General features: G+C 36.4%; 3 protein-coding genes across 7 annotated transcripts; 1 reads left to right on the top strand and 2 right to left on the bottom strand.

Annotated features, from left to right (window-relative positions):
- Positions 1–107: 107 nt before the first annotated feature.
- Positions 108–3,752, bottom strand: LOC118435400 (polypeptide N-acetylgalactosaminyltransferase 5-like). Its single transcript, XM_035851415.1, has 4 exons — positions 3,639–3,752; positions 514–738; positions 404–439; positions 108–290 (listed from the first exon to the last, which is right to left on the bottom strand). Exons 1-4 carry the CDS (start codon positions 3,750–3,752, stop codon positions 108–110), a joined length of 558 nt encoding a protein of 185 aa, XP_035707308.1.
- On the top strand, positions 1,834–13,922 carry LOC110848088 (polypeptide N-acetylgalactosaminyltransferase 5). Of its 4 annotated transcripts, XM_035851624.1 has the most exons (17): positions 3,683–4,140; positions 6,362–7,538; positions 7,607–7,744; positions 7,835–7,914; positions 7,993–8,027; positions 8,096–8,171; positions 8,275–8,452; positions 8,535–8,570; positions 8,742–8,884; positions 8,963–8,980; positions 9,049–9,226; positions 11,444–11,579; positions 11,659–11,703; positions 12,080–12,183; positions 12,254–12,388; positions 12,467–12,575; positions 12,661–13,922. In XM_035851624.1, the coding sequence occupies exons 2-17, from the start codon at positions 7,314–7,316 to the stop codon at positions 12,849–12,851; spliced, it is 1,827 nt and encodes a 608-aa protein (XP_035707517.1). In that variant the 5' UTR covers positions 3,683–4,140; positions 6,362–7,313; the 3' UTR covers positions 12,852–13,922. The 4 variants fall into 4 exon arrangements, with proteins under 4 accessions (XP_035707516.1, XP_035707515.1, XP_035707517.1 ...); XM_035851623.1 differs by lacking the exons at positions 3,683–4,140; positions 11,444–11,579; positions 11,659–11,703 and adding exons at positions 1,834–2,159; positions 10,896–11,076; XM_035851622.1 differs by lacking the exons at positions 3,683–4,140; positions 11,444–11,579; positions 11,659–11,703 and adding exons at positions 3,066–3,204; positions 10,896–11,076.
- Positions 13,591–21,627, bottom strand: LOC110848089 (alkylglycerol monooxygenase). Of its 2 annotated transcripts, XM_035851625.1 has the most exons (10): positions 20,657–21,627; positions 20,083–20,207; positions 20,000–20,013; positions 19,862–19,903; positions 19,680–19,783; positions 17,813–17,975; positions 17,586–17,737; positions 17,379–17,513; positions 16,996–17,109; positions 13,591–14,466 (listed from the first exon to the last, which is right to left on the bottom strand). In XM_035851625.1, the coding sequence occupies exons 1-10, from the start codon at positions 20,774–20,776 to the stop codon at positions 13,963–13,965; spliced, it is 1,473 nt and encodes a 490-aa protein (XP_035707518.1). In that variant the 5' UTR covers positions 20,777–21,627; the 3' UTR covers positions 13,591–13,962. The 2 variants fall into 2 exon arrangements, with proteins under 2 accessions (XP_035707518.1, XP_021950899.2); XM_022095207.2 differs by having other exon boundaries at positions 19,862–20,013.
- Between the last annotated feature and the right edge of the window lie 5,959 nt (positions 21,628–27,586).

Below are 27,586 nucleotides of genomic sequence, written 5' to 3'. Positions count from 1 at the left end.
TGTAGTAGAAAGTAGTAAAGTATTATATAGAAAGTGTTGTATAGTAAGGATCATGTCAGCTTTTATCCTTAATATACTGCATGTATCGGATCCACACCGATGGTGAATTAAGAAACAATAAAAAATAAAACATTTGTTAAGCTTACTGTGTTAAATCCCCCCCACGTCATATCTGAAGCGGTCACATATTCAAAGTTATTATCAGAAATGACGTCAATTATTGGACAAACCACTGATTTTTTGTCAATGGCTATCTCGTGTAACAAGGGTTCCAACCATCCTTCGGTGCACTGAAATCATTTGAAAATTCATTAATTTATTAATGAAGATTATAGATAAAGAAAATTCATTAATTTATGATCAGGTCACTTGGAATAATTTGGAAATAAACTTGTTTGCAAACCTCGCAATGTGCATCCAGGGAAGTCAATACTTTACCCTAAAATACAAAATAGATAGATACAAAAGTTTAATAATGACGAACTTGTCATTTTACATTTGCATTTACATTACTTTTGCATTTTTGGCACCGAGAAGTCTTGCACGGATCAACTCAGAACGTTTCCCCGCTCTAAAAACTCTAACCGAAGTTGGAAGACGGGCGGCATATTCTTCTAGTTTCTTGCCCAAAAAGTCTCGTTCGGAAGCATCATCAACTAATATAATCTCTTTGATTAAGGGTTGTGAGGATCTGTTAATATTCAAAGAAAAATTTAGATTTAGCGAGAGGGGGGAGATCTAACGCTCAAATGATATTGTGCCTATATTACACAAATTAAATGGGGGGGTCTAGAAAATCGCAATTTTTACATTACATAATTTATGGACGGCCCCTAACTCCTCATTTATACATATATACACCAAATTTCAATTGGGTAGGATAAGTTTAACGAGATTTGTGGCACGACGGATGGACATGATGGTTCCATAAGATCGGGCTAAAAATGTTGAGCATTACGATTAAAGGGAGAAAATAGCACAATGCGACACTATTCCCCCCGATCTACCAATGATGACAGTATCTCGTAAGTAGTTTATGCATTATAGATAGAAATTGCTTCAAATTTTCAGGCTTAGGATACCAGAAACACTTATATTATTCTATAGCTAGGGATTGACAATTGTATTCATGCATGAAAATGCTCCATTTTTGTATTATTTCCATTGATTGAATGCATTCATTGACTTTTAGAACTGTGAGCCATGTCACATCATGGCTACGTGTAGGTACAAGTAGCCTTGAAAAAATACATCAATGCAATAGAATTTATGAATAGGAAGGGGAGATATTTTTACATACAAAGTAAATGTGGGTAGAATTTTTTGTGCAAAAAACGAAACAACCCAATTTCATTCCCTATGAAGCGGAAGGAAGATGACTGACTAGTGACTATATTAAAGCAATAGTTGGCAGGAAGCCCATCATGCATATTTCTGCAAAAATGTGTATTAATATTAACATACATAGATAGTTCTTGTAACTAGCGAAAAATTGGTAGTCCTCCACCTCCACAACAATTACACGCCATTCGCCATGTAATATGGTATGGATTTGTTATATGTAATCATATTGCAGTTTTTTTATTCAATTCGCAGCCAGCTTGGCACAATGGGATAAATAAATGAGCATCATAAGCGTCTACGTGGCATCCTGATTTAATAGTATGGGGCACATCTATTATGTTAATATCCTCAAAAAACGGGGTGGTGCATGGTCGTGGCTATTATTCTCAGGTCCATTATGTATTATTATGCACACAAATGCTTTTAATAGTCGTAGTCAGTCAGTCAGTCAGTCAGTAAATGTGATCTTGATAACGCAGTTTGTGACCAATACATAGGGGCTGATTGACGTGTTGCAATCATAATTTCACTAATAGACGTGATTTCGTAAAGTCTGTACCACGTGTAACCATCTGGTTATTAAAGATTTTAAAAATACTTGCTACCATTTATTTACAATTTAATAATTAGGGAGTTGTCTTATTTAATGGATGTACGGAACCCACCGTTAGAAAATACAATTAATTTCGCTACATTGTTGTGAAAGAGTTAGGAGTCTATTATTAAACGGTGTTAATTGGAAGTTCCGGTCGAGAAGGAAGCCACACTGACTGTCCATTTTATTATTATTGTAGATTCTCAACGGGAATCATTTGGTGAGTTAAGTAAGCAAACACTTATTATTCTTTATCGTCTTCTGTGCCTTCTTGTCAACCAATTTGACTTTTCTTCAAAAGACAAACGAATATAAAAGGATCAAAGCATGCATGCATAGCCAGTGGTCATATCGTAAATAAAAAATTTAAGAGTCCTGTTACTTTTCGGGAGTTCGCCTGTTTCGATCGCTTAGTTTTACTTTACGTTGAGTGAGACGAGGTAAAAAAGTGGTGTGTACATATACATATATTTATACGTACGTATGTACTTGCATTTTATAGTAAATTACTACGAGGAGAGAAATGTCTTAAATTTTCTTCCCCAAACTTTTTTCACAAGACAAACGAACGATTACTACCTGACAACAACACGAATTTGCCATGCTATGCTACACGAGGATAGAGAATAAAAGGGTATTTTGACAATCATGTGAGAACCTCCATTCTGAAAGAAGAAGCGATTTACGATTTGCTCCGTCTCATTTTTTTTGTTTTGAGGAAAATCCAAAAATTCCTATGCAAAACGAAATTTTATGCAAGCAACCTAAAATATTTGCAATTGTCATTGAATTATGATTTTCTTCACGTTATGTGATGATAACTCCCAAACTATTTATTTCGAAAAGTCGCATCGACTTAACTTCCCCATAAAGACGTCCTTCTTAAATATTTAAGTATTGTTGGCAGCCTAACCAACCAACAACACTTTTTACCCTTCGTTAAATGCAAACAAGGCAAAACTACGTATTTATATACACATATGTAGGAACATGCCTTAATAGATAAAATACCGGCGCAGGAGGACACATTATTCTTTCTGTCTGTACAAACAAATAGTCGAATTGAATTATACATTTATATGTAGCTCCAAGCCAGACCACGTAAATTGATGCCTTTCTCCAATATAATTGATCCTTTGCCTTTCTCCTCGTTTTCTTGTCTTGCTATCCGTAGATCAAAGACCATCTACTAATCCAAGTCTCGAGTTGCATGGAAATGCGCATCCATTTCATCCCAGCTCGTTTCGTTGGAGGTTCTGTGGCTGGTAATAGAATTCTAGTTTTATTTTCTTACATATTATATATATATATATATAAGGCTTTTACTTTATAATATGCATTTCACTTTAGGCATACACACCTGTGTATATTTTACTTTCCTTCCCCGTTCGTTTTCATACACTTATGTACATACCTCTTCAGCTTTAGGTGTCCTCTTGGACCTCAGAATTTACAATTACGACCGCACCATGAGACTTTTATTGCCAGATATTTTTACACCTTGCCAGGCAGGCTCCCCAGTACTATTTTACATTTTCCTTTCCATGCAAAAGGTAACCTTACTCACGTCTCGGAGGAGGAAAGCAATGGGCTAAAATAAAAAGAAGACAGGCAACAACCTTCTTTTATCGCGTTCTTCTCTTATTACATGTCATCGTCATCACCAACTTTACTCATTGCGGCATTACATTTTTGCTACCTGGTGGCCAGGTAAGCTTTTTGACTTCAGTCTCATTTCTTCCCAGTCAGCGAGCAAGTAGTGGTGGTGATACTTGTGACAGCTCACCAAATTCACCAGTGGCGACCCTCTCATATTTATCAGTACGTAGTGGTTATCGGTTTGCTAAAATTGTATGTTGGCACACCCACCCCAAAAATTTAGCAGATTTGAAGGAAAAGGGGTTGCCAATTTTGTGATGGTGTGAACAAATTGGTGCTTACGGGCCTGATTTTTGCTAGACTCACCTGGCCTGAAGAAATGAAAAAGAGTTGATTGAATTGAATCTTGAGTTCATACTTTTAGTGAAGTGAAGTGAGGATGGAATTAGAGACAGTTTACGGTTTGTTGTTTAATAAGTAATTTGTAATTAATTAATTGGTGTGAGTGGGGTTGAGACGGATTGACTGGATAAGTTAAGGTTGAGAGTGGTTTGTCGGGTGTGGATTTTTTTGGAACGGAAGGATAACGGCGAATTTTTTTGGTAAGTGTGCGCCTTTCAAGATTTAGCTTTGTGATTGTTGATTTGACTGGAGATGACTCAATGAGACGTGAAAATAGGGGATTATTATTAATTTCAATTAGCTGATGATTTCTATTTTTTAGTCGGTTAACAAATTTCGGTATGATGTGTTTGAGTTGTTACGACTGCATAAGTATTGTAATTCCGAAATTTAGATTTCGTATTGTATGTAAACTGGCAGACAACTCAATTTGCAATTCAATTCTTCCAAATTCGGTTTCTAAGTTGTGCTAATTAATACAATTTAGTGGTTTTGCTAATGTTGGGGTAGGAGAAACTTGAAAAAATATGATTCGTCATCCATTTAAAAGGGCAAATTATTTCAAAAAATTGTACCGAGAGTAACATCACTTAAATCCATCATCCATTATTGGCAATAATCACCCAATTATTTGAATTTTGGCGTATTAGAATGTGTGTAAGTCCAAAAATAAAATGATTGTCCATCCATTATTCTTGTTCAATTTGGATCGGCAAATAGTGCAGATAAATTAGCGAGTGCCGCATAAAATTCCATTCTCTTCTGTTGTGTGTTACGCAATTATGTTCACCTTTACCTTCGTGAAATCCTTAAGGGCAAATCTCCCAAAGGCCTGCGAAATCTCAAATCTTTTCAGATATTACAATAACATAATTGGGATAAGTTTACAAATTTCGCATGTATGTTGACATTGGGCATTGTGTGAAACTACACAATAAAGTTTGATATTCCTTGTATTAATACTTTGGGAAAAAAGTTCATTTCCCAGCACATTAAAATGCGTACGTGTGATAATTTTGCCTTATCAAAAGCAATGACTATCGTATCGTCTATCGTCTTGTTGCGAATTAATTGCTTCATTTTCATAACACTGCTCATTGTTGGCTCGCGGATAGCAGTATATTTTGCACTTTTTTTAGAGCAAAAGTGCAAGTTTAAAGTCAACACTTGTGTAATATGTAACAGGCAATAGGTGCATAGTGCATATCATGTCATATATGTCTGTAATCCATTAGCAGCAGCACATATATTATCCCATACATGTGAATTAATGGGCGGTAGCTTGTATGCAATTTTAATTATTTAATCAAACCAATACGATTTGGGTAGGTCGGCACTCCGTTTTTTTAATTGTGGGCAACATACAGTGCAACTCTTTTGTTATTTATTTATCAAGGTCCCGTCATGAAAGTTCACCTCGGTGAAGTTTAAAGCCTTGGAATATTATCAAAATAATTGCATGTTTTCATTGTCGGAACAACGTGAAAACAAAACATGCCAATATTTTTGGAAGATGGGTCATATTTTTAATTTAATTTATGTAAAAGTGTATATCCTCTCGACTCATTAAACTTTTTTAGCGTTACTTGTTTACTCCTGTAACATAATGGTTGATATTATTATTTTAAACTGTTTATGACAAAATCGATACGTCTATTTATTTACGGGGGTTTGGTTAAATAGTTTACAAATTTGTCATGCTACACTACTTTACTGATAGTTTTTCAAGCGTTAGTTAAGAAGTTTCGTGTTGAGGGCATATTCATCTTTTGTAAAACAGACATGGCAAAATTCTGACAGGATGAGAAGTGAACAAAACTAAATGGCAAGGATAGGAGTACACGGTTTAATTTGATAAGCCTCAGTCAGCCAGATGCTTAGATAATATCATAATATAGTACAAAACGAGAAGATAACTCATTCAGTCGCTCCACCCGGCTTATCCAGTCTTGCGTCAAGAGATTGTATCGCTATTATTTATTTGGTGTGGCAATGCGGCGTGCGTACAGCTTATGTGTGAATTGAATACACTATTCATTCCTCGATCTGATTTAGTGTCGTATTTGCTCAGCATATTATCAACTGCTTTATGCCTATGGTTGATTAATTACTGCATTTTGTAGTGTGAATATCTGGGTTGAATTAAAAGAAGCGCACGCACTAAAAGATAAAATACTAATTTGATGGTGTTACACAATCTCATGATGTGCATAGGTTAAGGCGTAAAGTAAATTTTGTAAAACTGAGCAGTGCATCCCCAAATGTTATTACGAAAGGTACAGGAAGATCGTGTCGTGTTTTGCTAGCGTATAATTTTTTTTAGCTAAAATATAAGCTGCATCTCATTTTAGGTTATGCATTAAAATTGCAATTGAATGGTATATCTTTATCTATAATTCGTGATTGTGTTATTTTTTGCAGGAAACCATATCAGAGTCTGCATTTAAAAAGGAACCAGCTTTTCATCCCCTCGTCCCATTGTCTGTCTGGCAAGAAAAGAAAGTGAAAGGATTCTAATATATTATTGGATGCATGGATTTACACTGTATCTCCGAGATTAACGCTAATGTCAATACATAATTACAGGAAGAATGAATACGACTTGGTAGGAATTTAGATTGTTGCGTAACATCATCGTACAAAGACTAATTTGCAGGCGGGGAGTCTTCTGCTGGTGTGCTTTCAAGAAAACTTACATGTCCTACAGATTAGGTTAACCAACTGTCCAGTCATGCAAATCTTTTTGAGAAAATCTGCCATTCAAAATCAGTCAGAAGAATATCAGTCAAAGTGTGCAGTGCAGTGCTAATAATTTCAGTTGCAGAATGATTTTTTTGTGACATCCACAACATTATTTTTAACATATCAACAAAGACAACGAAACAAATCATTCAACATTCAAAAATCAAGATCATTAATTAATTAATTACTTGTAGTAATTAAACTATAGCTATTTATTTATCAACTTTAGTATTTAAAATGGTTTTATAGTCCAGTGATATCAATATTTCTGTTCTGTCGGTTGTGATTTTACACATTCCATTAGAAATATTTTTTAATTTCCTCGTAAATTACATGAGTCATCATATCGACGCCTGTATGTTGAACTTGTATGAAACCATTGCTTCCATTTTATGCAAATCGAAATCTAAATCGGTATTATTGGGTGTTTAATTCATATCGCCAATTAAATATCAGAAATAATTATATCAAATCAACAAATTGTAATTAACTGAAACTTAAAAATAGTAAAATAATTATTGACAATAATAGCGTTTTCAACGAATAATGTACAGAAACAGGAAATTGTTGTAACACACAAGAACTCAAACATAATTTAGGAGTGTATAAGCTAGAACGACGCTAATGCAAAATGCGATTTAGAATGCAGACGTGTAAGATCATTTTAGCCACCTCGCTTATATGGTTTTTGGTAGATGTAGTTGTATTGCTCTATTATACGGATGGGGGTAGTGGGGGTGGAAATGACGTCAAGGGTCCGTCGGCCGACCCGCTAGTTCATAGTGATGATAATCAAGTAGGAAATTTTGGGAATAATCGGGTAGAAGATGGTGGGGAAGAGGAAGACGAATTTAATGTGAGTAGTTAATAAATTAGTAATTAATTAGGGAAGTGATTACTAATGACTAATTTAATTTAATATAGGATAAGCTACAATATCCAAAACGAGAGTTGCACTTGTGGGACAAAGCTGCAGTCGTTACAGAGTCGAAAGGATCACCGGGAGAAATGGGAAAACCTGTTAAACTGCCCCCTGCAGTAGAACGATTAGTAGCCGATAAGGTAATAATTTAATGATTTTTGTTTGCCTCTTTCTGCTCATTTTGAATAAAGTTATTGGAATCCTTATAAATTTTACTTTTCACTTTATAGTTTAAGCTAAATCAGTTCAACGTATTAGCGTCAGATGCAATTTCTCTTAATCGTTCCTTACCTGATGTTCGTCTAAGCGGGTGAGCAATTTAGTCTGAGTTACTATTGAGCTAGCCCTTACATAATTATTCAATCTGTCCAACTAATTGTATTTTTAGGTGCCGAAACAAGGAATATGCAAAATATCTTCCAGGTAATTTTAGAAATAACGGTTAGAAATGAATGATGATATACATGCATGCATTTTACCCGTTTTTTCAGATACTTCAGTAATTATAGTTTTTCACAACGAGGCGTGGTCAACATTACTGAGAACTGTTCATTCAGTAATCAATAGGCAAGTAACCGTTTACACATGTACCCACATACGAGAATATGTGTCAAAGATGGAACTTACTTCCCAAATTCCCAAATCTAAACTTAACTTTAACTATTAACAGATCCCCACAACCCTTAATCAAAGAGATTATATTAGTTGATGATGCTTCCGAACGAGACTTTTTGGGCAAGAAACTAGAAGAATATGTCGCCCGTCTTCCAACTTCGGTTAGAGTATTTAGAACGGGGAAACGTTCGGGTTTGATCCGTGCAAGACTTCTCGGTGCCAAAAATGCAAAGGTAGTAAATAAATAAACTGTAAAATGGCGAGTTCGTCATTGTTAACTTTGTGTACATAAAGGCTTATTATGTTGTATTTTAGGGTAAAGTATTGACTTTCCTGGATGCACATTGCGAGGTTTGCAAACAAGTTTATTTTCAAATTATTTTAATTATTCCAAATCATATCTCGCAATAAATTGGTCCATCACAAATGGTCCATCGATGGACTGTTTTTTTTGTGGTCCATTGCGAGCTATGTTCCAAATGATCTGGCCATAAATTAATAAGTTTGCCTAACTGATTTCAGTGCACCGAAGGATGGCTGGAGCCCTTGTTACACGAGATAGCCATCGACAAAAAATCAGTCGTTTGTCCAATAATTGATGTCATTTCTGATAATAACTTTGAATACGTGACCGCTTCAGATATGACGTGGGGGGGATTTAATTGGTCGGGTTTACAAACAAACAAGCTTATTTCCAAATTATTCCTGGTCATAATTTAATGAATTGTTTAAAATGATTTCAGGAAGTTGAATTTCCGATGGTACAACCTTCTTATATTATATAATGATATGTCAATCCATACTTAACTTGTGTATGAAATTATCCTAGGTATCGTGTTCCCCAGAGAGAAATGGAAAGACGCAACGGGGACAGGACATTGCCATTACTAACTCCTACCATGGCTGGAGGATTGTTTTCCATTGATAAAGACTATTTCTACCAAATTGGATCCTACGATGAAGGGATGGATGTTTGGGGCGGCGAAAATTTAGAAATGTCGTTTCGGGTTAGTCAGGATTACATTTGAGGAATTATTTAATCTTTGAATCGAGTTCCCTATACTTCGAAATTAATTATTACGTTCCGTTGCATTAGTTTTTTATTACAACTTTATTTTTTGCTACCGAGAACAGGTGTGGCAATGCGGTGGTTCATTAAAGATAGCAACATGCTCGCATGTCTGGTTAGTTTTTGATAGTTTTGCATGTGCAAAAGTATAGAAAGTATTTATATGTTATTTTATATAACTTTTATATCAGAAACTAACATTTTGGCGTTGAAGCTTTACAATCGTTTTAATTATTTTGTGGTGACGAAATATCATGACCTCTGCTGCAATAATGGTTTTGGAATTTTAAGTTTATTTATTTATAATGATAAAGTTATTGTTTTCGTAAATTATGTGTCACAGGACAAAAAATCATTTCGATTGACAAACAGAGCATGCATTCAGTCTCTGCCGCAGATATTAATTTAGATACATACATAGATATATACATGAGGAATGCAAAAAATACAACGTTTTAGTTTAAATGTGATGATCTTAGGAGACGTCCTGAAACCTCAATTTTGGACATCGTGTGCTGTGACATCCTCTCTATTCAAATTATTTTTTCGTTGTCTATTTGTATTCCAGATCCACATGGGGGAAATAAGTAGCAATATGTAGTCGTGCGTACAAGAATACAAAATTTATGTAGAAATTTGGGGAAACAGTAGTTGTTAATATTTGCAGAGCCCCTACGGTACATATTACCAGAAATGAGGAAATATTATCAGAAATGTGGAAATATCAGGAAATATTACCAGAAATGAGGAAATATCTGTAAAATATTATCAGAAATGTGGAAATATCGGGAAAATATTATCAGAAATGAGGAAATACCTGCATGATATTACCAGAAATGAGGAAATACCTGCATGATATTACCAGAAATGAGCAAATATCTCTATAATATTACCAGAAATGAGCAAATATCTGCATAATATTACCAGAAATGAGGAAATATCTGTAAAATATTATCAGAAATGTGGAAATATCGAGAAAATATTACCAGAAATGAGCAAATATCTCCATAATATTACCAGAAATGAGCAAATATCTCCATAATATTACCAGAAATGAGCAAATATCTCCATAATATTACCAGAAATGAGCAAATATCTATAAAATATTATCAGAAATATGGAAATATCGGGAAAATATTATCAGAAATGATCAAATATCGGGAAAATATTATCAGAAATGTGGAAATATCAGGAAATATTACCAGAAATGATCAAATATCTGCATAATATTACCAGAAATGAGCAAATATCGGGAAAATATTACCAAAAATGAGGAAATATCGGGAAAATGTTACCAGAGATGAGGTAATATCAGGAAAATGTTACCAGAAATGAGGAAATATCTGCATAGTATTACCAGATATGGGGAAATATTAGCGAAATAAGAGCGGAATTAATTATCCTTGAGCAGGAGTTGATGAAGTGGCTTCGAACGACAAAGTTAGGCAGTCGCAGAATTTGATCTGTCAAACTTGCGGGGGCGGGGGGATTATTACGCACATGCAATGGTATTTCATGGGCAAAAAGATGTTCATTGGCATTTCCAGTGACTACCAGCGTCAGTTTTTATTTTTGTTTTGTTTGTAAGTCAAAGTTATGTTTATTAGGTATGGATGTGTGGGGGACGGTTGCTTATCGCGACTTGCAGCCACGTCGGACATACTTTTAGGGATAAATCTCCCTACAGTTTCCCAGGGGGTGTGAGCAAAATCATCCTCCATAACACCGCCAGAGTTGCCCATGTCTGGTTAGACGCTTGGAAACAGTTTTACTTCGAAATGAGCCCAGGTCCGACATATTTCGTAGCCATTTTGCTATGTTACCAGCTCTTATTAATCCTAAGTACTAACATCAGCGCTCTGATCTCTGTTTCCGACGTATTTAATGTATTGTCGAGCTTTTTATGTTTGAAAGATGTGCGTTGCTTCATATTCATATTAATCGTTATAATTAGTTAAACTAACAGTTGCTTCTGTCCAGATTATTTAGTAATAGAGTACTCAGTTTTGTAATTAAAATCATAAGTGGGTTCGCTTGTTTTTGTTCTTTTCCCATGTTAAACCCTCCTAATTCCTTTTCTATAAAATCTACTAAATGTTTGTACTGGTCTTATGGGATTATATATTTGTGTATTGTTGGCAATAACTTTGTGTAGGTATGGATGTGTGGTGGAAGATTGGTTATTACGCCATGCTCTAGAGTCGGACACGTATTTAGAAAAACCACCCCTTACAGCTTCCCCGGGGGGACATCTCACATTGTCGACCGAAATAATGGACGACTTGCAGAAGGTGTGGATCGAAAAATTATTTAAGAAATCTCTTCGTCCGATTATGAGTTATTAATTGTCTCTACTGTTCATTCTCTTAGTCTGGCTCGATGAATGGAGACTGTTTTATTACGCAATGTTTACAGGTCCTAAAACTCGTTACAATTTTCAACAAAATTCAACACCCATGTCACAAAAACACAGTCATTCATTACACATCACCATCACCATACATAATTTTAAGCCATTTTCCTCAGTTTTTTGTTTTCAAGATTATTCTGACCCAGCACCTTCGAAAAGTTGTAAAGATGAGTTTAAAGTTGCTTTTGGTGTGAGTGGGTAATGGGTAAAATTTTAAGAATTCTGGTATTATTGGGTCTTAGCGGTTGCATGCTTTTTGTTGCTTTCAATTTCACAACTAACACGCCCACGATGCTTTAAAAAATACTTATTTTGCATGCTGCAATATGTAATACAGAATTTGGCATATTATCTTAACTGAAATATATTTGATAACATCAGGAGCCCGAACCGTAGATGTTGGAGACGTATCTGCTCGCGTCAAATTGAGAAAAGATTTAAAGTGTAAGAGCTTTAGATGGTATTTGGAGCATATTTATCCAGAGGTACTGAATTTTTTAAATAAGAAAACTGAATCATTATGCAGAAAATTGAAATGAAATAATTTCTTTGCAGTCACCTATGCCTCTGGATTATTATCATCTTGGTGAAATTCGTAACGAGGAGACACAATACTGTTTGGATACGATGGGAAGAAAGAGTGGAGAAGTTGTAGGAATGGGATATTGTCATGGGCTGGGTGGTAATCAAGTATGTTTTGTGCATTACATTTAATAAATTGACACTAAAATGTTACTAGAAACGTAATTGTATTACATCGCTCCATAGGTTTTTGCGTACACGAAGCGACAGCAGGTAATGTCGGACGACAACTGCTTGGATGCCACCTCTTCTAATAATGCTCAAGTTAAGCTTGTGAGATGTCACGGCCTTGGAGGTATGAATGATTTTATATAAGCACTAATCCGTTTATGTAAATACGGTGCAGTCAGGTTACGTTTTAATATTCTTTATTCTCATAGGGAACCAAGCTTGGCATTACAGTCAGACGGAGAGAAGTATAAAGCACGTGTCAAGTGGAAAGTGCCTCGCTCGACCCACGGACGGTGACGTTACTGCCCCACTTTTATCAAAATGTGATGGAACTGATGGTCAAAAGTGGATAATGGATTCCAAATTTAAATGGCAAGCAGCAAATGATGCAGAGGAATAGCTTCAAAAATCCGACACCATAGTAGACTGAATACGCACTGATTCTGAATCAATAGTCAATTTATATATTGTTTTTCACTTGCATTATTATCATCAAGACTATAATAGGAAACTAAACTACACGTATAAATTCCCATCAATCAACAATAATTTTATACACAGAAAAAATTTGCTAATTGCGTAGGAAAATATAAAGAAAGTACTTATTACGTGTACCTAATTTTAACATACATTCGTAAACCAGGGACATTCCAATCAAGACATTTCAAAATGTAAAGTACTTATGTAAATCTAATATGGGTGAGAAACGTACTGCTGTTTGTTCTGTTGTATTGGTGGTGCAGAATGTGATGATTTTTGTCGAATTAAATTATTGCATTTCAAAGATAATTATATAGTTACATTCCATTTCGTGATCAGACATATCTAGAGAGAACATTATCATTCATTAAATTGTATTTATTTATAGAGAGGAGCATATCTATGTTTATCAGTTAATTGTGCATAATATCTTTTGTAAGTTCAAAAATAATCTGAAAAATTTTATGGTGCGAAAGAAAGGTTTAAGTAATAATTTATTTGAATTTATTTTTTTTGATCTTTCGGTATTTAAAGTTGTGTTGCATGGAACTAGTAGAATTTTCGTCATGTTCCATATAACATGAAATATATTTATGCTATGCGTTGTGTGTACCGCATGAAGAAAGTGGTTTTATAGTTATGAGAAATTGATCGACTGATTGAGATTGAATATTGGGTTGTACACACGTTTTTTATTTATTTGGATACGGTTCTCTTACGGCTAGATTAAAGGAACTATTACAATTAATTATTTGATACTTAACACTAAACCAAGTCAGTAAAACAACGATGCAATCATAAAATACATTCTTCTACATAGACTAGTACATAAATACTCTAGAATAGTTTAGTATTTGTAACAGGCAATTCGATTTGGTATTACATTACATGATACTAACTTTTTGCTATATGTAGGCAATCTCTAGCGTAATTTTAGAAGTTAGTAGGAATGAAAATGCTGAAGAAATAATAAAGACGTACATACATTTTATATTATGCAACGATACAAAAATAATACCGTCTCGTTTCCTTTAATTCAAATTTCTCTGATCAACAAAACTTTTACTCTCCACTAAATACGGATGATTTTCTTCCCCACTTCCCCTCCTACTCCTCCCAAACTGTGACCTATTATTTGTGATCTTTCCCGTCTTCCAATTAAATATCTTTGGCGTCCTGTGATCACCATCGTCGTCGCCGTACAAAATCTCCCGATGAGCTTCATCCTCCTGTCTGGAGCACTCATCACAGTTGTCGGTCTCCATAATCCCTTCCGGCTTCTTCGCCCCCACGATGCCTTGATAGAGGACGTAGACGATCCAGAGGACAGCGGATGGGATAAAGTAGAGGTTGACCACTCCCTTGAGCCAGTAATCCTTTTGAGAATTTGGCGTCGGTAAGATAAGAAATGTGACAGAGCAGCGAAACAGCTCAAAATATGAGCCCCACGGGTTCCCCTCGGAAAGTAAACCGATCGATGTGAGGCTCAAGACGAGATGAGACACTGTCATCACGATCGTGATCTCGTCCAATGTCTAAAGAAAGGAGAGATTGTTGATGGTAAAAAAAATCAAAACAAACTTTCTCTTACATCCACAACTTGTGGACTACGCGTGTGTGTGTAGAAAAAGACCGATTTATCCTCAGAAATTCAGCCCACCACAAAAAAAACAACTTGTGGACCACACGTACGTATGTTCCTTTCATCAGGATCTTACCCCCAGAAATTTACCCCACCACAAAAAACAAATCACGTCGCCTTTTAAATTTTCAATGGTCATCAATAATCCTAACTTGTAAACAATTCATCATGTTTTTCCGCGTATATTTTCCCGACATTTGTTCCTTGATTTAGAAGACTTTCTCCGAACCTACCCACCACCAACGAAGTTGAAGTGACGATGACGGTGGTGAACTTTCTTTACCACTTTTTTATTGATAATAATGACAGCTTTCACCACGACAAGCAGGACGACTGCCCACGCCATAATATTTTTAATGGTCTGGTGGCTGTGACTGACTGTGTGTGGCATGGTTGTGGTGTTGACAGACCAAACAAGTTGGGTTTGATTATGATTATGTGTCTGATGATGGCTCAAACCTCAAACGAGCATTGGATTTACTTTCTTTTACTGCCAAACTTACAAACGACGAGTCACCTACTTTCTTTCTCCGCCGCCTTTTCATGTCATGTATCCCACTCACTCACTTGTCGTCACTTTTCGAACATAAATTTTTGCCACTTTCGTGTTTTACGATGGTGATGAAATTGTAGGTAGGAAAACCTGTCCAAATTAATCTGCCTGCCTGCCTGCCTACCACGGAAAGAAAGTTACCTTATTACAGAGTTAGTTCGTATAAAGTGACTTTCTCTCCCAATGTAAATATTGATTCTTCAGATTTCCTACTACTTAAGTACAAGGGAACCTTAAGTACGGTCACATCTCGATTTTCTTTCGGGTGGTCTTAATCGATGGATAATTTAGTGTAACTAATCGTAAGACTTTGTCGTAGGAAATACGGTGCAAAATCACATTTTTGTGAAATATTTGGAGAAAGCTGCACCAAAACGTGCAATTTTTCCAATGCTTTTAACATAGATAACAGTCTTCGGAATAATGAAATGAAGTTTACAAATTATACATCTGTCCGTAATTTCATGTTGATCACCAATATGCAAAAAACAATCCAAACACTCGTCATTTTTTAAATTGCGAAAATCTGGAAAATTTTCTAAATTTGGATTTCGCCGTTCTTTGAAATTTCAACGAAATTTCCAGCTTTTTTAAGCATTACACAAAAGTTTTCAAAAAAATAATTTTTCCTCACTGCAACACAATGGCCGAAAATTTTGAATGATTGAAATTCACAATTTTTCATGAAAAAAGATAATATGACCAATGCTAATCTATTTTACGTATTCTTGTTGGCTATATTTATTTTTGTAAGGTGTAAAAAATTCTGGAAAATTGTATCGTCGTTTTTAACACATTCAACAAAATATCTTTTCCACACCTCATTCGAGATTTTAAGCTTTTTGGAAAACTGAACAAAGTTTCATTTGGGAGGGACCCTAGTGGGTCCCTCCACTATGACACATATAAAGGACGGCAAAAGTATAGGGCCCTATACTTTTGCCGTCCTTTATATGTGTCATAGTGGAGGGACCCACTAGGGTCCCTCCCAAATGAAACTTTGTTCAGTTTTCCAAAAAGCTTAAAATCTCGAATGAGGTGTGGAAAAGATATTTTGTTGAATGTGTTAAAAACGACGATACAATTTTCCAGAATTTTTTACACCTTACAAAAATAAATATAGCCAACAAGAATACGTAAAATAGATTAGCATTGGTCATATTATCTTTTTTCATGAAAAATTGTGAATTTCAATCATTCAAAATTTTCGGCCATTGTGTTGCAGTGAGGAAAAATTATTTTTTTGAAAACTTTTGTGTAATGCTTAAAAAAGCTGGAAATTTCGTTGAAATTTCAAAGAACGGCGAAATCCAAATTTAGAAAATTTTCCAGATTTTCGCAATTTAAAAAATGACGAGTGTTTGGATTGTTTTTTGCATATTGGTGATCAACATGAAATTACGGACAGATGTATAATTTGTAAACTTCATTTCATTATTCCGAAGACTGTTATCTATGTTAAAAGCATTGGAAAAATTGCACGTTTTGGTGCAGCTTTCTCCAAATATTTCACAAAAACGTGATTTTGCACCGTATGTACAGTCCATTTATTTACCATACGACCCTCGACGTCACCACTGCAATGCTATTAGTAATGAGAGTGATGACGTCGAGGATCGTATGGTAAATAAAACAAGAGTATGTCCTACGACAAAGTCTTACAATTAGTTACACTAAATTATCCATCAATTAAGACCATCCGAAAGGAAATCGAGATGTGACAGTACTTAAGGTTCCCTTGCTAGTCTACCGTCTTTGACGAGGCTCTTTGAATGTGTGGTCACTACGTCGCATCACAATGTAATGTTCCCTTAAGTACTTGATGGAGATTATGTATTAGAAAGTGGATCGTATCATATTACTACTTACCCCTTTTTTCAAAGCAAACTCCTGAAAGACGAGACAAACCATGAAGAAATGTAACAGAATATAAGCCTGCAACCATTTGGGCAGCATGATTACAAATTTTGGTCGTGGCTTTATCTGAAATTAAAAAAAACTTTTGTCAAAGATTTTATCCAGGACATGATTTTGCTCTTGATGCCAATTCCCCAGTTTTACTTTCTCCTCAAGTTGTTGGATTTTCACCGTTAAACCCACACCAGACTATTACATGAACCAAGAAGTGTCACTCTTGGTTAGATCATTTTCACGACGACCACGGAACGGATGACTAATAAAATGTTGCTCCATCCACCGAAAAAGTGTGCCGTGTTACGTGTTGCAAATGTTACAACCACCTCGAGACTTACATCTACTTTATCAACGTCAGCCCCCGTCCTGGGTGAACCTGGTCGCCAGCTAGGACCGTAGAACACCGCTCGGAAAGCATCTGCCCAAGTGGATTGCATTCTGCTCCAACGAAACAACGCAGGCCACCGGTAGTACTACGACGGACGAATAAAACTTGATATTTTTTGCCCAAGGTAAATAAAATTGAATACAATTTTGTGCCGCACCATTTGCCAGACGGGATTATGGGACTCGTGTTGAAACACGATTCCATAGACTAGTTCTTCATCTTCCCTCGCGGCTTGAAATGTCCCAAATATTCGGTCCCAGATTATCAGTAGGCCGCCGAAGTTTTTGTCGAGCACGTAGAGATTACAACCTACGCAGGGATGATGGGACGTGTCAAATGGTGGGGAAAATTGGTATCTATGGATGTTTCCCATCATGCACTTACCGTGGTGCACTTTGTGGTGGGAGGGTGTGTTAAAGATGAACTCCAAAGGGCCCAACGTGCCGACGAGGGAGGTGTGCAGCCAGCCTTGGTAGAGATTTGAGAATTGCTGGTGGGCAAGGCAATGAGGTGGTGGGATGAGGAGGGCGAGAGGCAGGTAGAAAAACTGGGGGAGGAGGAAAGTATTTATTAAGCGAAGGCGTTATATGTTTGTCTGTTTGTCCGTCGGTCAGAATGCATTGGGATAATTGAGATCTGTTTGTGGCATCGTATAAATGACCCCTGGGGGAGGATCCTATCAACCTTTGGGGTAAATTGGACCATCCCCCTCTCGAGGTCAGCGGTCAATAACTTTTTTGGGAATTGCATGTTTCACCCTATTGCTACATTTTGTTTGCGATGGTTTATTTAGATGTGCAGACATGAACCACGGGATGAATTATGTCTTTAAAAGAACGAATAAAACTGTGGTGCACTCGTAATAAATGGGCATCTGAAATGATCCTAAACTATGTGACCCTTTTCATGCAAAGGTAAACGTACCATGTATGCATGCTCTTCCGGGGTGCAAGCAACCATACAAAACCACGAGAAAACCACATTTATTTTCATAAGGTTATCCCAAAGTGTCAGAATGTTTTTGTTTTCACTTTTTCGTTTGTTTTACGTGATATTCATCACGCAACAGTGATGAATGATGCAGATTATGTCGTTCCACCGAAAATATTTATTTGTGTCCAAAACCACCACGGCAGAAAGTTTGAGCATACTACGCATCAAAACCTGCTTTCTCTCGTCATAGGTGGACAAGAAACTCGAACAAATTGGAAGTTTCATGCATAAATAGTTTTGATGACGAAGGAATTAAATTACACGTGCCAAAAACCGACCGGAACTGGATGGGCGAAAGTAAAAAAAAAATGTCCTTCTGCTTATACAAGAATCGTAGATTCGATTCACTTCATGCAACCACCAAATAAATGGGATTTGTGGAATTTACGCAACAAGTCCTTCAACCATTTTGACATGCATTGACAAGTTGAGTGCTTCTAAAGTGGGTGTGGGCGTGCAGTTGAGCGGAACAGGTTTCAAATAGTCAACTCCAAATCCAGGAAATCCAATGAAAACGTTATCTATTTCGTGAGAGACAACGGGTGAAAGGGAAACCTCGAATACTTTCATTTCATTCACCTTGCATACAAATTTAGACTGCGGAGAATTTATTTTATGGATGACGATGAACTTGACCAAGATACAAAGTGGAGGTGGATGGATTGACTTAATTTTCCTCTCCACGAGCCGACTCGTTTTTTAGGTCAGTCTGTTTAGCTACTATCTACATTTATATCTAGTTGTCAACAATTGTGGTGCAGACATAATGGAAATACGTAAGTACTCAGACATTCTGAATATTTCAGTTCTCGTGACGCTATTACCGTAATTTTTAAAAATATGGGCAAATTCAATGTCAAACTTTCCCTTTCTCATTGACAAACAAGCACCGATTCGATAAGGATCTTGCAATTGAGAGAAAGTTTTTGTTGCATAAAAATCAACCAGCAGTAACTCATGGGAAATGAAATTTCGAATATTTTCAAACGACTTTGTATGTAGGTGTTTAAACTAAATATTTCATACATACGTAGATATCTACTCCCCAATTCTTTTTGATGTATAAATACATGCACAAAATACTATTATACCAAATGGGCTGCAAACGTGTTTCATTTCGTTCCCTACACGTGGAAATGTTTGCGTCAATCGTGCGCGCATTAAATTTTCACCAAATGTTATAAAGGTTAGAGAAATTCAAGGACAATGCAATATGTATGTACACATGTAAAAAAAATTGAGTAATGGACAAACTCACCGAATTGATCCAACCGTGGGTTATCGGGTGTCTGACGGCAACTGCGATGTTAAAATCCTCACTGCTGTGATGAATTTGATGTTGAGCCCATAAAAAATTTACCTCTTGTTTCCACATTTTTAAGAAGTTTCATATTATTCGTCAGGTACATTAATATCTAGATTTTAAATGTATTTAGCTACCATGTGACGCTCTGTGGGCCCAGTAATACGCGAAATCAACCCCTAACAAGGCAAGATACCAGGTTAGCGGGTTATCCCAAGGGAGATCAATTATTTTGTAGTTGCGATGAATAAAAATGTACAAGGAAATTTCTATACCCATCGTCAAAATCCTAAAATATACGTATTTTGCATGTACATACACATTGCGTGATGTAATTTATACAGGAAAAAAACCTTACTTGAATGTCTCTGATAAAATTCCGTGCGCTAAAGAGTTGAGACTTTCGGCAAGTCGAGGACTTTCTCTTTTCATGGCGAGAGCAACATATTCCGCGCACACGAGACCAATAAAAAGTGGGAAAACCTGTAATCATATGGAAATAAGGCTTTCATTCGCCTCCAAGTTATGACTATTTTCAAAAGGAGGAAACAATTCATTTGTGGCATGAATACTTAAAGTCTACGATTTATGAGAGTGCAAAATATGTAAAAGGCCACGCCACATACAATGCTTTTTTCCCACAAAGGCCACCACATGCAAATGCATTTTAAAAATGAAACTCATCGTCACAAGTACACTCTTAGAAATCTGGTATTAAATCATTACTGACCGGGGTAAATATGTATGTATTTTACTCTACCGGCAAACTAATAACGTGCATTACCGCTTACGTAGTAACGTTCCGGTAATGACAAATTTACCCCTCAGAAACAAACTACTACCAATCCGGTAGGAATTTATTACTAAATCATTACACATGTGGCTCTACCCCATTTTTAAGAGTGCCCTTAGAAGAAAGAACTGCTACCCACCTCTGAAAAGTAGTTTGGGACATCTTGAATTTTTTCAAAGGTACACTCCTCCGGTTGAACGAGATATAAAAACTTTCGCACATCGCCAAACGATTTGTCAAACTTTTCCAGCATTTCCATCTTTATTATTAATCTTTCTGGGAAGCACTAACTATGAGAAAATGGCACTTGCAGTATTAAAGGTGACACAAAAAAGATAAAATCTTCCTTTTTTAGCAGAAATCGTCAATATTTATATCTTTTTTCCCACCCACCCACGCACCGGCTACGGATTACTTCACCCTTAACATTTTGTCAAGTTGGGGAGGATTTTTGTATAGAAAATCATTCATGTAAACACTTTGACCATGTCGGCTCAAAAGGCATCGACCGATAATGTCAAGTTACTCACTCGTGATTCATGGCTGAAAGAAAGTAATTGCACAATTTTGTGAGGAATCGCTCTTCAACCCACACCGCAAATTTTTCGCCCAGCTTCAACAACTTTCCCTTCACGGTGACCTTTACTTTACCACCTTTTTCCTTCTCCGGCTAAAACTGAAAACGCGAACAACAAGTCTTGCCAGAGATTTTGGAGCCGTTTCTTTTCTGGAATAAGGCCAAAAATCTAAACAGTTACAATCACGAGATTTGGCAAACTTTTTAACGTGACTTATCAACCAGGCAGTCTCACCGGGTTGGTTGTGCATGCAAGCAATGTTCACAATTTAGTTTACTTAATCAAGTTTCACAAGCTTTTCTACGGAATTAGCACTCGGCAACTTTGCATTGAAATGAATGTTGCTGTTCTTAATATATTTCTTAAATAGTAAAATGAAACGGTACAAAATATCCTGTCCTTTTAACCAAGATGTTTTCAAAGACGACTTTATTAAAGTGTAGACTGTCTCATTGTGTGAATGTCAAGACTGCAACTCACCGAATTATATATACGTATACGAGACTGTTGATTTTTAATTTCACTACTTGATTCCAGTATGTGCGATTAGTTTACTATTTGGTTTTGTAAACATTACACTTTACTATTTACCAGTTTTGCCACTTTGCAGAAAAGTTGTTTATATACATGTCTACACGAGTGCGACATTCTTATCTTAACCAATATGCATTATATACATATTTACATACAGCACGTATACTCTGCTGCACGTCTACACGCATTAGTTACTTGCCATCATTACCATTTGATATTGACATTGACACCGTGATATCATTTGGGTCATTCAGGATATTTGTGAGTTCAAAGAAGTAAATTTAATAAATTGTTGAATGTGGATAAAAAATACGGGAGTACAAAATATGGCATGATATTTATCTTTGTGCTCATTATTTAAGGGAAATACCTAGTTTACAAAACCCATAAAAGTAAAGGTCACGAGACCATTAGCCATTCATCCCTTCCTATTTCTTCAGGAAGGAAGGAAGTAAGAGTAAGATGAGACATGTAGAAAAAATGGTTAATGGATGTCACAAAGCTTCTACGACATCCATTTTGTTTCGTATCGTGTGTAACATGAGGAAGTCCGGATGAGATACGTGGAGCACTTTTATCTTCTACTTTACACAAGAGATTTACTCACTTATTTATAGCCGTGTGCGAAAATTTTTCAAATTATGGGGACAGTAAAGCATTATTTTGTGCACATTTTCCATTAAATTGCGTATGTACTTTATGGTTTGGTTACGTAATTTTAGGTTCGTATATACATATTTCATTCATGTACCGGGGCAGATTTAAGGCAGTTTTGCCAGGATGTTTACGAAAAAAATTGTTTTTACACTACACCATTTTATCATTTTTGCCCGCAGTATTACTCGTGTTCTTCTAGTCTGGTACTTAAATGTATCTGGTCGTAGGTGTGATTTTATTTTATTGCCAGGACTGGTTATGAGGTTTGAGCTTCAATCAAACCTCGCGAAAAGACCTACGAACATCGTAACTTTATTGAATTGAATTCTGCTCTATCTGAAACGCTCAATTTGTTTGTTGTTGGATGTGCTTCATTTTTACGATTTTACCAAAACAAGATTTTGTTTACTTGATTTTTCTCGTGGTAAATCTTGCAAGATAAGTTCAACTACAGTCAGAGTTTGCGTATCTACTCGTCACTCGTACTTTAATACATAGCTCTCACCGAGACAAAGATACGATCTTAAACTTGTGGTAGGGGAATGACTTTTTTTGACCTGGTTCTGACTATAAAATCGTTTCAACAAATTGTAGTAAACAGTAATATATGAATTCACATTACGACATGATCAGCCCCCAAGTTTTGCTGGGTTTCAATCAAAATTAAATAATTGTTCCAATATAAATAAATATGTGAAAATTTCTCTCATTCTGAGCTTCGGACTCTTGAATTGATTTGCATAACTGGTTGTAATTCGTCTCATGGGTAGAGAATCATACTCATGAGATTTGCAAGGGAAATCTCGCTCTTTGAAGTACCTCTTACAAGCTATAAATTTATAACTTTTGCAAATTTGTGTTACATAATTCATTTAAAAAATTTGTAATTTGAGACAAGCTTTTTGCTGCAAGTCGTCTAGTCATCGTCGTCACGACTGGGCAACTACTGAAAAAAATTGCGAAAAAGTCCAGATTTACAGGGACCTACATACCTGTAAGTAAATGTTTATTGCATGATTGCACTCCATCAAAAATGTATGCTCACTTTAGTCAGCCAAATATTTTTGCGACGATTGACGTGCGACCAAATCCGAGTGCAAGTGAGAAGGTTAACAGGTTGGCATATCACGCAAGATGTAATAACCCAACAAACGAAACAGAATGTCTCTCACAGTCAAAGAACTATAAAATTCACGATAAAAATACAGGCCATATAGCATCAAACGAGGCACGTGGACATTTGTTCCGGCTGAAGAAAGACTGAAAACCCTGTAAAATGATGATTCAAATAGAAAATTATTCCCATTGTTTTTGATCTTTCACACAACCTGTTATTCCAAAATATGAATATGCGTTACATAACTAAATTTAGCTTTTCTACCGAAATCGTAACAATTATTTTTGTTGTTGATTCAAGTATGACGAGCCTAATTACGTCTTCTCCTGAATCCAGTAAATTAAAGCAGGCACTCATAATCACCAACGTCAGAGAGCGACTTTTGCTTTGCGTAGTTATTTTAGGTTCTCGATATTTACAACACATCAGATAAAAAATGATTGATTATGTATTCCAGGCTTGGGACAAAGCTGTGTGTTGTTCTTGGAGAAGGTTATCTTGCGGACAAGCAGCAGCAGCAGCAGCAAGAAATATATTTGTAATAATGTAATGTCGTTTTGTTAAGGAACATGTTAGATTTTGATGATAAGATAAGGTGAGACTTTTGCGTCAAGAAACTCATTTATTTATTTCTAGAGCCGGAATTAGGCATATCCAACCTTGTTTTTGCAATTAATTTTTGCAAAGATTTTATTATCAGGTTGTTCCTACCATTGCGGAATTGTAAGCGTAATTATTAAAATAGAATTGAGCATAGTCAATATTAGGAATCAGTGTTTCGTTTTTTGCGAGTTTGCTACATTTTTTGCACTGCAAAGCAAGAAACACAAGAAATTCGAGGTGAAAAAAACTGCAAGAAATATGCGACATCTGAAGTATATTTGCGGGATGTAGTTTCTTGCGCCTTGTATTTCTTGCAGGTCAAATAGCTGCAAGAATCCACTGTTTTGCAGTTATTTCGTGCAAGTGGTTATTTGCACATAAAACACATACCAATGTTAACATCACCACTACAGGTGAAAAAATATCTACCGTGTATTCCGCAATCTGAGACTTTCACTCATGCATTCAACCTTGAATACTCGAAGTAAAAGTTAATAAGATTTGCACCGTAATGCAATCTCCACACGAACCAAATCCTGTATTTACACATACCTAACCCACAACGTAGAATGGAACTCTCGCAATCAAGGTTCTGTTGGAATTGAACGTGGTGGTAAATTGCCAAACTTATACATTTGTCTCCAGATTTCATTTCCAGTTATGTAGCAACGAACGAGCAACAAGCTCGCGAATCTGGATTGCGGAATATGTGGTTTTCGTGTCGAATGAGTGAACAGGTGGAGGTGGAGGAAAGTTGCGTAATGAGAACGGAGATTAACAGGAAATTATTACTGCTGAGGATTGCATTAACCGCAGTTGAAAGTTATGAGTTTGCAAAATGCTGATATTATTACTTTCCCTGTAGTCACGTTCTTTCCACTTTTCTCCGAGAGAGAAACTTGTTCACAAAGGATGTCCTGTTGCGTAAAAAACATTTAGTAGAACAAGCATAACAATTAATTCAAATTACCCCAGAATCTATTTTTACCCTATTTTATTTATTACGTAATACTTTCAAATTTTAGCAAGTATTCCTTTGTGGCCCTAAAAAAATCGCACTTTTACAAGTTTATCCCACCGCAGAAATGTTGCTGAACTGAAAAATGAACAAATATCCAAATCAGGACACGTAGTCTTTCCAATGGCATGAAACAGCATAAAACCGACCCATTACAACGGACATGAAAGAACTATGAAAATATCCGCGAACACACATCACATCCAATAAAATCAAATTGGGTGTTACACAAGCAGCCAGCAAAAGTGGATGAATGCGTATCTAGTCAATCCACTCAAGCAGGACAGAACAGAAATTCCTTCCGATAGATATACGTACGTCCGTAAGCCAAATATGTGCATATTGTATGCAGTAGTAATATAGCCATTGAATTCAGCAGTGAGAAAGAGAAAGCAAGAAGAGATCAACGCGTCTCATCCCTGACTCATCCAACTAGTAGGAATCCGCAAAAAGAGAGAAAATGACCCTTAAAAGTTTCCTTGTCACTGGTTGCTTCGCTCTACTCCAGTCTTACAAAACATTGTCGATCTAGTGTAGAAAGATAAAAGAAGTCCGCTTTCTCTCTCCTTCTATCCATTAGTTCATTACACAATTCACGTGGGAGTGGGGGAAGTACAACAATGGGGATTCTCTTTTTTCTCAAACTTCCCCTTTTATAAAAGACAGCCAGCTCTCTGTTGAAAAACAAAGAAAGTGTCTCAACTTTTGAATAAGAAATGACTAACGGACTGATCTCAGCTTACTTTATAATGTGGAGTTGGCCCTTTAATGATGAAATCTCGTAAGTAGAAACCATTTTCAACTGCTTTTTTGGAGTCACGCTGAAGCTTGTTTTTTACTGCGAGGATGTGGAATACGGAATAAAGTAAAGGTGAAAGTTGGAGGAGGAGGAGGATGGCGTAGCGTGGCTTTTGCAGGGTAAAAGCGTGGGCGGCGGTACGTATGAAGGTGGCTTCACTTTATGGCGATGGTGCTACTCGTAGAAGCGTTCCATACATACTTTTACCAAGTTTGCGAATTATATAGGAAGAGAAATGCCACCTCGGAATCCCTTCCTCTGTAAATCTTAATTTCCATCGGAGGGTTGTTCTACTTGCGGGCGTTCTCCCTGCCCCAGTGGAATGGAAATGTACAGATATAGTTCATTCATAATACGGATGGGTGGTTCGGCTTGAACTTTTGGCTTAACATTCTATTCTATTCTCTTGTTCTGCTGCTGCTGCATTATTGGAATCGGGGTAAAAGTTTGGGAGGAAACTGTTATACTGTAATCTAGACGGGATAGATATCGGAAAAAGCTTTGTTTTCGAATTTCTTAAGATGGCGTCATTCATTCGAAGCTGCAGGATTTGAAGTCGAGAGTTAGATTGTGAGTTTAGCATAATAAAGGAAGATCACCATTGAATCGTACCTACGTATGGATATTGTTAGTGGTTTGGAGAGGGGAATGGAAATTTATATAAAGGTGAGTCATAAGGGGTGCATGCTCGTTACACAATTTCTGAAAAGTATTAAGTAATGAACTCATTAGCTCGTGGCATCAGTTCAACTCGTTTCCTTATGTAATTCGAGTTCGTTTCCTTTTAAGAAATTCAATCCTTTACCATCGCAAGAGATACTAATTAATAAACGCAAGGATAATATTACACGGTTTTCGATAAAACAATAGAGAATCTGGTAATGAAATATGAAACAATGTCCTTCAAATTCATAAAAATTTGCCTGCATGTCTAAAATATTCGCAATAAAAACTGAAACGAACGTGAACAGAAATATTGCACTGGATTGATACGAATTAAGATATCGTGCTCGCTATTGTGACGACTTGGAATTATTGCCCCTGTAAATATTTGCCTAGCTCAAAGGACAAGGTAACACCGACTTTCACCTTCTCATAGAGACCACTGCAGTTAAAATTTAACTGCACCCGAGTAAAAGGATTTCACCGTAATCATGACCCGGAGTAAGGCTGAAGCAATTATCAATGCAGTTTGGAAATTCAAACATTACCTCCGCTGCAGCTGCATTGGCGTGTGCAAGTTTTACTCATCGGATTTATCAGCATCCTGAATTTTCCCGTATCTTTACACCACCAATTTCCCCATGCCGCATACATTACACGGTAGAAACCATAATAAATGTTACGACGCCTAATTTACCGTGCACAAAATTCCCTCGGCCTCTCATAATCATCCGTGATGAGGAGAAAGATAATCTCATTTTCATCCCAGACCAGTTCACTCCCAATTTCCATCACGCTTTCTCCAACACAAAACCCCCCGTAGAATATGAGCACGTATGCAGGACTTGTTTGTCTACAACTTCCTCATCCTGTGCAGAATACGGAAATTAAATGATCCAGACGTGACCAAGGATAAATGCTGCAACGGTTTATACATAAGACTTCTGCGCTAATTTGCGACCATTTTTTCTTTACCAGTGTCCCTGAAATATTAACCAAACGTGCACACGTGGCAGAATAGTATCTCTTCCTTCTTATACTTTAATTTTGTCTTATCAGACAAGGAAACTAGCATTGTCGTCACATCGTATTCGACGCAA

The sequence above is a fragment of the Folsomia candida genome, unplaced genomic scaffold, assembly GCF_002217175.1.
Source record: "Folsomia candida strain VU population unplaced genomic scaffold, ASM221717v1 Fcan01_Sc004, whole genome shotgun sequence".
In the NCBI taxonomy this organism is placed as follows: domain Eukaryota; kingdom Metazoa; phylum Arthropoda; class Collembola; order Entomobryomorpha; family Isotomidae; genus Folsomia; species Folsomia candida.
The sequence above is the reverse complement of the archived record's forward strand: the minus strand, read 5'-3'. Positions and strand labels throughout refer to the sequence as shown.

Coding starts and splice junctions, on each gene's coding strand:
- LOC110848088 (XM_035851623.1), top strand. CDS start 7,314: ATGCGATTTAGAATGCAGACGTGTAAGATCATTTTAGCCACCTCGCTT. Junction 8,571..8,741: donor TCCTGGATGCACATTGCGAG/GTTTGCAAACAA, acceptor AACTGATTTCAG/TGCACCGAAGGATGGCTGGA. Junction 12,389..12,466: donor ATGGGCTGGGTGGTAATCAA/GTATGTTTTGTG, acceptor ATCGCTCCATAG/GTTTTTGCGTACACGAAGCG.
- LOC110848089 (XM_022095207.2), bottom strand. CDS start 20,776: ATGGAAATGCTGGAAAAGTTTGACAAATCGTTTGGCGATGTGCGAAAG. Junction 17,976..19,679: donor CCCACGGTTGGATCAATTCG/GTGAGTTTGTCC, acceptor CTCCTCCCCCAG/TTTTTCTACCTGCCTCTCGC. Junction 17,738..17,812: donor CCACCACAAAGTGCACCACG/GTAAGTGCATGA, acceptor ATCCCTGCGTAG/GTTGTAATCTCTACGTGCTC.
- LOC118435400 (XM_035851415.1), bottom strand. CDS start 3,752: ATGAGAGGGTCGCCACTGGTGAATTTGGTGAGCTGTCACAAGTATCAC. Junction 739..3,638: donor AAAGCTTACCTGGCCACCAG/GTAGCAAAAATG, acceptor TTTGAGCGTTAG/ATCTCCCCCCTCTCGCTAAA. Junction 440..513: donor TCGGTGCCAAAAATGCAAAA/GTAATGTAAATG, acceptor TTTGTATTTTAG/GGTAAAGTATTGACTTCCCT.